This window comes from Xiphophorus maculatus, chromosome 23, assembly GCF_002775205.1.
Source record: "Xiphophorus maculatus strain JP 163 A chromosome 23, X_maculatus-5.0-male, whole genome shotgun sequence".
NCBI lineage: Eukaryota > Metazoa > Chordata > Actinopteri > Cyprinodontiformes > Poeciliidae > Xiphophorus > Xiphophorus maculatus.
The window spans coordinates 11849923-11859273 of record NC_036465.1 but is presented as its reverse complement, the minus strand read 5'-3'; the positions used below and the strand labels follow the sequence as shown (position 1 = coordinate 11859273).

Here is a 9351-nt window from a genome sequence, read left to right as displayed (position 1 = left end):
CTTGTGTTTTGAGCATTATATAACTATTTTAACCCAAGGACTATTACGCATGGGATTAGTTTGGCCCTTTGAAATGAAGGTTAACAAAACTTCCAAAATAAAAGCCTTGACAACATTTTAAATCGTACCGAACGGTGCACGTCCGCCTCGCTTAACGTTCTTGCGGTTCTCCGCGTGCCACTGATCACGTCGCGGCGTCCTTTGGCGTCGACGCCGATTTGTGGCGCGACGACGCCGGGCCCATGCCCGACGGGCGCGCCTTGGCAGGCCCCGGCTAAATTTCTTCCGAAATTTTCTAGTTAGCATTATAACTTTCAAAACAGCTACTTTTTTGCCGTTTCATAAATGTTACCTTGATAAATGCCACAACAAATAAGGAGTTGATCTATTGAAGTTGTTTCTTTGCACTTCAAGTGATGCTGGAGTCTTCTCCTTCTCCATAAAATGAAAACTGAGCACATGACATGACTCATGGAAAAGTACTAAGAGTTTTGATGTTTTCGTTTCATTTCACCAGATGTATACAAAATCATTAGTAAGATAGCAATAAAGCATTTAAGAATTAAAAAATGGATCAATGACCAGAAATTACAAAATGAATAAAACAGGAAAAAAACATTATTGAAAAACGAAATAGATATGAGTAATTCATTGCAAAAAAGAAGTCTTTATTTATTCCTTTATTTAGTTTAAGGTTAAAGCAAACAATTTCCTCAATTCAATCCAAAAGCTTCAACAGCGGCGTAGATTCTCTCTTTCTCTGCTTCTTTCTTCAGTCCTGCCCAGTCAGACTTTATTGTAGTAAAGATGGCTGCAGAGTAAATCCATCCATCCTTACATCTCTTAGAAAACAAAGAATGTTATAATTCACTCAGTTTTAAAACCTAATCCAATATTTGACCCAATAAAACCGTCTTGGGAATTTTTACCTCTTGAGGTTTCTGTCTGCTGATGTTTTTCTGCGACTCTGAATCAGCTGGAATACAAAATGAAACAGAAATTAATTAATATTGATTCAGCAATTTTATTTTGATTAAATGAACTACAGTAACTGCTTCAAGACTGCTTTCTTACCTGTACAGTGAACACATTTATTTTTCAGGCTGAAGTAAATAAGAAGAGCGATCACAACCAGACTTAGTGCCAGAGCAGCAGAGAGAAGAATAATGACTTTTCTAGCATCCTGGTACCACAAGCTGGATTCTGAAACATCATTAAAATAAAAAACAAAAGAACTACAAGTTAGTTAAAACTACATGTTTTTTAACGTTCTGATTATTTTTTAAAAAGAAAAGTAATATTTTACATTGAAAGGTTACTTCTGGTATGGTATACCAGATATGGTATAAAGAAATCAAATTATCCCGTTACCTTTAATATCCATATTGGTTCCATTTCCAAAATATATCTCTCCACATGTGGCCACAGCACAGTAGAAAGTCGCATCAGAGGCATTGACCGTCTTAGAGAAGTTGTACACACATCTCTGCTGAGAGTCCAGTTTCTCTTCACATTTGTTTTCCCTGTTTCCATCAGTGTAGATGTAGTTTGGAAGAGATTTGTCTCCGGCTCTTATCCAGAATAAATTCAGATCTCCTGAACATTTCTTGCTGTCAGAGCTAGAGAGGACCGAACACTGAAGAGTCACTGGGTCTCCTGGATGAACTGGTTTTGATATTGTTGGCGTCTGAACAACTGTGTAATTTGAAGACACCACAGTGTTTCCTATGCATAACACAATTCTTTGTTAGACACTGTAAATTAATTTTGGATGATTTAAGAGGAGAAGGAAATGCAATAGGATCTAGTGTTCAAAACCTTGGTGTATATTTTTCTCACTCAATGAATGCGGCTGAATTATCTTACACTGGACATGATAGACTTAATTTAACATGAACTTATTTACATTGATAGAAAACAATTTCTCACAAAATGTGTTTACATTGCTGATAAATATCTGCAACGGTGTGAAAGAACTATTCCTTACCTGTTTCCTTTCTCAGCATAAAGCTAAGACTTAGTACATTAAAGTAATTATGAATAGACCAAAAACTCTTGATATCTTTGAAATGAAATGACATGAAACCATATGTGACTATGTGACAAGCTGTGTTTTGTACTGGATTACATGTTAAGATGTTATATGTTAAGCATTTGTCTTGTTGAAGTAATTTTAATAATTAAAATACCTTGTATTAGCAAATAGGTCCCTTGCCAAATGTTCTTGTTCCAGTCAATCACAGCGCAGTGATACATGCCTTCATCTCCTTCAGTCGTCTTCCTAATCGTCAGATTGCTAATTTTCTCTGTATATGTTGCAGTCAGTCTTGAGCCCAAAAATTCAGGTCCATAAGTAGGCCTGGTATTTTCCATCAGCTTCAAAATTAATTCCAGTGCATTTCCTGCACTTTGTTTGTACCAGTGAAGTTCACTACTGCTGCTCGTCTTTTCTTCTGGAAAATAGCATTTCAAAGTTACATTGTCTCCGAGCTGAACGATGGTCACTGGAACCAAGGCATCTGCAATATGAAGAATAAAACACGTATTAACATGTTATTCATAACAAACAAGACACAACCTGCAGAAAAAAATAAATTATAAGGATAGTTAGGTTTCATTCTACAAACACTCAGAGTTTTTATTTGTTATCTAACTTACATCCTTGGTGCAGGAGGATCAGTGCGAGCCATAAAAGTTTCATCTTTAAGCTGTTTTCACTGAAACACAAGGTTTTATTCCAGTGACAGAAGGAGGAGTGGTTACGAGACCATCTGATTGGTTATCTCAAAATACCATTTCCTAAGGCCATTTCCTGCTGCAGAAGTCTTTCTCTTCATTATAGTCTAATAATAATAATTAATCATTTTTTACAGTATCTCATGATTTTATAATAATCATTCAACTGTCATGCTGATGGTCAATACAATAATTAGACGTGTTTTGTTTTCAAATGGGCTTTTTTTGTTAGATTTTGACCTGAAAATCTTTTCATTTATTTACTCCAAGCTGAACGATGGTCACTGGCATCAATGCATCCGCATTATATGAAAAGTGTAAACTGTTAATATTTAAATCAACGTATCAAAAATTCCCACAATTTAAAAAAAATGACAAAGTATATTAACATGGCCTGTCCCAGCAGGTTTTCAACTGCATTACAAATGATTATATCAAGTCTTGTACATTTAACTTACACCTTTGATGAAGGAGAAGCAGTGTAAACCAGAACAGAGTCATCTTTACACACTGTCCACACCGAAGCTACTCTTCTTATTACTGACAGTAGGAGGTGTGGCTATGAAAGCATTTGATTGGCTACATAAAAGCTCACAGTCCAAGGCCATTTCCTGTCTTTTCAAAGCACAGTGTCTTCCCCCTAACTCTCGCTAACTGATTACACTTAAAGAAAGCCTGTATATATATACGGCCATGACTTAATGAATAAGCAGCAGTTCTAAGACATGAATGAACGCTTAGAACGACTTATTTGAATTTCTGTGTAAAGAAAACTCCTTGCTACCTCTAGCTGGTTTCTGCTCTTTTTAAGATGCATATTTTATTTTTTTTTTAAAAAGTTGTGGCCAAGTCTGTCTTTTTTGGATGCTTTATTGACCAGCGTTGTCTGACTGAAATGTTATTTGCAAATATGATGATTTTGAGGTACAAAGTGTGAACTTTATAATAGATACTGTACAGTTTACTGAAAAAATTAGAATTGTAGCATTAACACCTCCTGAAAGGGCTCATCTGTTTGTTGTTGTCTATTGATTGTCTATAGATTTTAACAAAGCAAGTTGTTATAATTTTAAAAATACTATATGGGAATTTTGAACTTCAAAAGGTATTTATTGCTGCAGAGCTGAAGGAACCTTTAAGAGGAAATATGTTTATATGTTCTCTAAACTTCTGCTATATTGTTGAATATCTGGGCTGTGATTTTGTGTCATATGAAAACAAATGGCTTTGTGTAAATAACACTCCAGCAACATCTTCTACAAATCTGATATTGTAGTGCTGATGAAAATATGTATGCTGATAGGTATGTTTAACTATATTTATCTGTGTGGGAACCGTTGGGTTGTGTAAGTAAAGAGAACAACGTTGTAGATTCTACTGAGAAGAATATTGAAGATGAAGTGACATCTTAAGAGGGTAGTAGGTCAGATAAGTTTGCTGCTTTGAGCACAGGGGTACGATAAAAACCAGGTCATCTGGGACCTGGTTTACTCGTCAATACATCTACTGTGGTATGTGGGTGAAACTTATCTGAATATAAACTTGGTTGTAAGTCTGATTGTCTTAGACGCAGAGCAGAAGGTTATTATGCTGATCTGACTCTCTCCTTGCATTTAAGAATAAACTGAAGAACTGTATCTTTGTTTAAAGTTAGCTGTTCTTATTGCTGCCAGTTCAGGAGTAAATGTCATGTGAGCTAGCTACATAAACCAACCTGCCAAAGATGTTTTTGGAGATGTTGAAACATTCTGTGTCATTGTAAGTCAGATTTTTCCAATTTACAGCAAATATGCATAATAGTCTTTTATTTACATTCATTTGAATTAATATTCTGCCCATATTTCACAATGACCACAATGCAATGACCTGATAATAACATTACTTTAATCACTGTGCTTCTCTGCACTGAATATTTACTTGGTTAGCATGGAAAGGAAGTTGGTCCTGTTTGTTTAGTGATTCAGCTAATGATTATTTGAGCACTTGGGTGTCCTCATGCTCATGGACTGTATAGAGCATAAAACTTTCAGCCGAAGAAGTCCATGCAATCCCACAAACACCCTTCCACCTTTCCCTCCATACATGCAGACACACATCCACACACACACTGCATCTAAATCTAATAAACCAATTTTATATCAAAACTTATATTCATTTTACTGCTATCCTCTGAACTGTGACATGGCCTCTCTAAAATTGATGTCTCCAGCTACAGTCTTGCCAAAACAAGCAAGAGAATGGGAAAAGGTATTTCATAGCAAATAGGTACAATATCTAAAAAATAAACAGGCTATAACTGTCATATTTTTTCCTCACTGCTTTCAGTTTCACTTACAGGCTTTATCTTGAAAAAGGAGTCAATCTTCTTCTCAAACCTCTACGGTTTGAGACATGGTTCCATATATGGAATAAACACAAACAACTCTCCTCAAGTTTCTAAATCATTTAAACTTCTGTAATCTGCATTCGACACTGTTCACCCCAGCCTGACTTAGCTTAAACTGGTTTTGAATGCTGAGAAATCAAAAACTATGTTATTTTCAAAAGTTAAGCAGCACCCACATCTCCTCTCTAGCTTGTTAATTGTTTAAGGGTGTTGTGCAACAATAGGTCTGGTTTTGGCTTGAATAATTATAAATAATTGCTTAGGAAAATTATTAACAAAACTAATAATTTAGTTAATATTTACCACGTCGGCATCATCATGAAAATAGTAGCCAAATAGTTCAGTCTCAGTTATTGTGTATTAATCCCTACCTGATAAAGTTTAGGCATTAAAATGATAGATGGAGGCATGAGTTCCAGCATGGATGGTTTTTGAACGCAAAGACACTGACACTACACAAGAATGGAATAAACACAAACAACTCTCCAAAATACAAGAGTTTATTAACAAAAAGAATTCAGCCGTACAGTTAAATACTTCAATTAACAAACTCACTAGTAAAACTCATCTGACTATATAGGAAAGGATGAAAGGATAATGAAAACGAATGAACCACCAAAAGCAAGGTAAAGGAAAAAAATTTACGACAAGAATAGAGTCAATAAAATGACACGATGTCACAGTTCAATACGAATTGTGAGAATTGAAAAACCAGATTTATTTAAGAGGACTTTGGAGATGAGGCCAAGTCAGTTTTCAATTAATTTAGATGTTTTGTGAAAAATAGAGGGGGAAACATACAAGACAAAAAAAATACTCCTAAAGGCAGCTGCAAAATTTGATTTTTTATATATATATATCTATATATATATATGAATCTGTTGTTCCTATAACTTCTGATGCACTCAATAAATTTTCTTTACAAAAGAAAATCCGATTTAGGACTTCATTTTAAAAATCCTAAGTAAAATAAACAATCAACCTACATCAGCTTGCATGAAACTTAGTGTATGAATTACACAAAATACAGATTTATTCATGAATATTTGTACTATTGGTTTTAAGAATGAGAAGCAACAACTTAGAAATCTACCGAAATGTTTTAACGTCAGTGTAGACCGTCTCCTCTTGCGCTGTTCTTACGTTCCTTCTTTCTCCTTTTTTAGCTTTGTTCTTGTTGAATGTTGGGGCAGAATAAACCAAATGGTTTTCTTCACTCTGGGATAACAAAAAGTTCAAAGAATATTCTGTAACTTCATAAAAAATGCAAGTTTACAAGAATATTTTGCCTTTTACCTGACTTGGGTTGTCACCACCACTTGTTGCCGGACCTGTTTGCATATAGTGAAAAATATAAGAATCTCGAACCCATTGAAAACTCTTTGATGAACTGATGAATGAAACGCGCATTACCATTGCAACAGCCACACTTTTTCTTCTTGATTTCATAAATGAGCCAAGATATTACAACAAGACTTATAACCAAAGCCGAGCCCAAGGCAGGAAGTAATATTTTGGAAAAATCCATAGAGCTGGAACCTAGGAAGGAAAAAATAAAAGAAGAAAAAATGCATTTTGAAAATTGTATTCCAGTAGCCTGTCCATCATCATTATTTAAAAAAGTTCTGTACCCCCAAGTTTTGCTCCGTTTCCAAATAATATCTGTCCACATGCAGCCACAGCGCAGTGATAAATCCCACTGTCAGAGTTCTCTGAAAATTTGTAGAAACATTTCTGTGCCGACGGAGCTTTAGGACTGCTTTCACACTCATCTCCACTGATTCCTTGTAGATAAAGTAAACTGGGAGGAGAATTATCTGATCGAGCTTTGAACCAGTACACCCTGTTATCTGATGGACATGATTTCTTCTCAGAGTCTGAGAGAACTGAACACTGCAGAGTGTCTGAGTTTTCTGCATTGAGTGAGCCAGATGGAGGATCCTGAATGATATCAATGATATCTGATTCCTGACCTGGAGATAAAAAAAGATATGGTTTACTTTCACAGGTTAAAAAAAGAAATAACTACGAATATGCAGTTACGTGTCATTAATAGATTTTTTTACCTTTAATTTTCAAAAGTGTTCCTTTCATAAATATGAAGTCAAGTTGTCTGACTTTAATACAGTAGTAAAGTCCAGTGTCGTTTCGCTTAGCTTCATTAATATGAAGATGAAATTCTCCTTCCTCTTGTTTGGTCTGAACATGAGGAATCTTGGAAACATCGTCAGTCTTGAAATTAGCTGTTGCTCCAAGAAATTCAGGCCAGTTTCCAGAAACAAGTCGGATCCAGTAAAAAGTTTCTCGGTAGAGAGCGGAGCTCTGGCGAGGACAGTTTAGGGTCACATTTTGTCCAGCAGTCACGGTCTTTACCTCAATCTTCAATTCGTCACTGCAAACTGGAAATAAATCCATGAAGCAAATCTCACTTTAACAGACTACAATAAAAACAGAATTTAGCACAATTAAAAATAATAATACAGTTATATGTAAAGCTATAAAAAGGATATATATTTCACATTTGCATATATACTTACATCCAAATGTGAGCGTGAGTAATGCATAAAACAAGAATTGCATTTTCATATTAACCCACATTAGCAGCTTCATCAAACTAAGAGACGATCATAGGAAGATGGACCCTCCTAATATAATGCTGTAGAGTGGGAGTGGACAATTTCAGAACAGTTTGATTGGTCTTTTGTATTGTGAGGTGTCACTTTACAACAACCACAATGGAAATCTATAAACCCCTTTTTTCCACCCTTAACACAAGAAAGAAATTGCACACACTTTACTACCAATGAAAACGTTGTTTATGTTTGATAAACAAAACATCTACATTCCATTTTGCCCAACGTGTTAATCTGAAAAACAGATTTCCTGTGACGCAAAACGAGGATGTTTGCTCCTTGTTGTAATATAAGATATGGTTCTAATATCTATGAAGAACATGTGGTCAAGTTTCCAAATATCCAAAACAGATAACAGACTTTTCATTGACATTTTGAGATAATCTTTTAATGGAAATGAAGATGTGGATTTGAAATAAAGAGGGGTATGTCTGAGTAAAAAAGAAAGGTAGTGGAATCTGCTTTCATAAAATCAAAGGTTGATGTGATACAGCAGTGTTACAGTGTTACTAAAGTGCCCATTAGTTTTAAATGAAAAAAAATTGACAGAGGGAGTTCTTGTCATTTATTTTAGTCTGTGTTTACATCTTATTCACAGCCTATAGAGAATGAAGAGTCACCATTCACAATAACTAAAAAACTTTAATTAATTCTCATTTTTTAAAACTCCATATAAATGAGGACATAATGTCACTGTGGTTCTGTATGGAGGAGGCTGTCATAGGCCCCGCCCACTGGCTCGTGAACTTAGAGATTTTTTGACCAAACTTTCACCAGACTTTCACCAACTTTCACTCGGAGTCATAGCAAACATGTGTACCTACTGGTTGAAGCAGCCAATCAGATGTTAGTTTGCTTACTGGTTCAGGCAAACAGGTCAGAATGTGATGCAATTAAAATGGGACCAAACTTCATCCTGCATCATTTTGACTATCCAGTGTCAGCCCTCATCTGTTATTAGATCACATGCTTCCTGATTAAAGTTGTTTTTCTACTAGTGACTTTCATCTACTTATGTGTTGTCAGTGTGTATTTTTTTTCTATTGTAAATAGTTTGCATTTTGCTGCTGTAATAAAAAAAAACTATTTGGTTGCATCTTGATTGTTCTATTTTCATTTTCTTTTCTCTGCTGCATAGATTCCAGTGGTGAGTGATTTTATGTGGCTTACCACTTTGTGTCTGACTTGTTGTTGTTCCTTATTACTTTCACTTTGTTAGAGCTCTGACAGTTAATGGTTAAAAACGTCACTGCTGAGGAATCTTTTGACAACTTTTTACATCGGTGGCATCTTATAACATCGCTTCACTAGAAATCACTAAGCTTCTGGGAGCAAATTGCTATTTCACCATTGTTTGTAGAAGTAGTCTGCATGGTGCATACTTGATTTTATACACCTCTGTCCATGGAATGAATGAATGAATGTATTTATTTTCATTGTATAGGTAAAACACAGTTGGATGGAGTGCTCAAGGTCCTGGTTAAAGTACAATAAACAAATAATTAAAACACATTCAGTAGGTACCGAATGTTCAGTATGTCACAAGATGGTTTGTTAAGTGCAGCTACTGTATGTCTCTAGCATTGAAACTGTAGA

At 35.3% G+C, this 9351-nt stretch overlaps 2 protein-coding genes across 3 annotated transcripts; both read right to left on the bottom strand.

The window, feature by feature from the left end:
• Positions 1-647: 647 nt before the first annotated feature.
• On the bottom strand, positions 648-2701 carry LOC111607139. The gene is made up of 6 exons (XM_023329053.1): positions 2659-2701; positions 2190-2519; positions 1372-1725; positions 1075-1203; positions 930-976; positions 648-842 (listed from the first exon to the last, which is right to left on the bottom strand). The coding sequence occupies exons 1-6, from the start codon at positions 2699-2701 to the stop codon at positions 714-716; spliced, it is 1032 nt and encodes a 343-aa protein (XP_023184821.1). The 3' UTR covers positions 648-713.
• A 2947-nt stretch (positions 2702-5648) lies between these two features.
• LOC111607064 lies at positions 5649-7739 on the bottom strand. 2 transcript variants are annotated; one of them, XM_023328904.1, is made up of 6 exons: positions 7660-7739; positions 7189-7521; positions 6754-7095; positions 6536-6661; positions 6419-6453; positions 5649-6340 (listed from the first exon to the last, which is right to left on the bottom strand). In XM_023328904.1, exons 1-6 carry the CDS (start codon positions 7730-7732, stop codon positions 6212-6214), a joined length of 1038 nt encoding a protein of 345 aa, XP_023184672.1. In that variant the 5' UTR covers positions 7733-7739; the 3' UTR covers positions 5649-6211. The 2 variants fall into 2 exon arrangements, with proteins under 2 accessions (XP_023184672.1, XP_023184673.1); XM_023328905.1 differs by having other exon boundaries at positions 7189-7560; positions 7660-7731.
• Between the last annotated feature and the right edge of the window lie 1612 nt (positions 7740-9351).

Bases quoted from the DNA above. Each gene is read 5' to 3' on its own strand.
- LOC111607139 (XM_023329053.1), bottom strand. From the start codon at position 2,701: ATGAAACTTTTATGGCTCGCACTGATCCTCCTGCACCAAGGAT. The intron at 1,204-1,371 runs GTAACGGGATAA...ATGATGTTTCAG, and splicing joins AACCAATATGGATATTAAAG to AATCCAGCTTGTGGTACCAG. The intron at 977-1,074 runs GTAAGAAAGCAG...TTTGTATTCCAG, and splicing joins TAAATGTGTTCACTGTACAG to CTGATTCAGAGTCGCAGAAA.
- LOC111607064 (XM_023328904.1), bottom strand. From the start codon at position 7,732: ATGAAGCTGCTAATGTGGGTTAATATGAAAATGCAATTCTTGTTTTAT. The intron at 7,096-7,188 runs GTAAAAAAATCT...TTTTATCTCCAG, and splicing joins AACACTTTTGAAAATTAAAG to GTCAGGAATCAGATATCATT. The intron at 6,454-6,535 runs GTAATGCGCGTT...ATATGCAAACAG, and splicing joins AAAGTGTGGCTGTTGCAATG to GTCCGGCAACAAGTGGTGGT.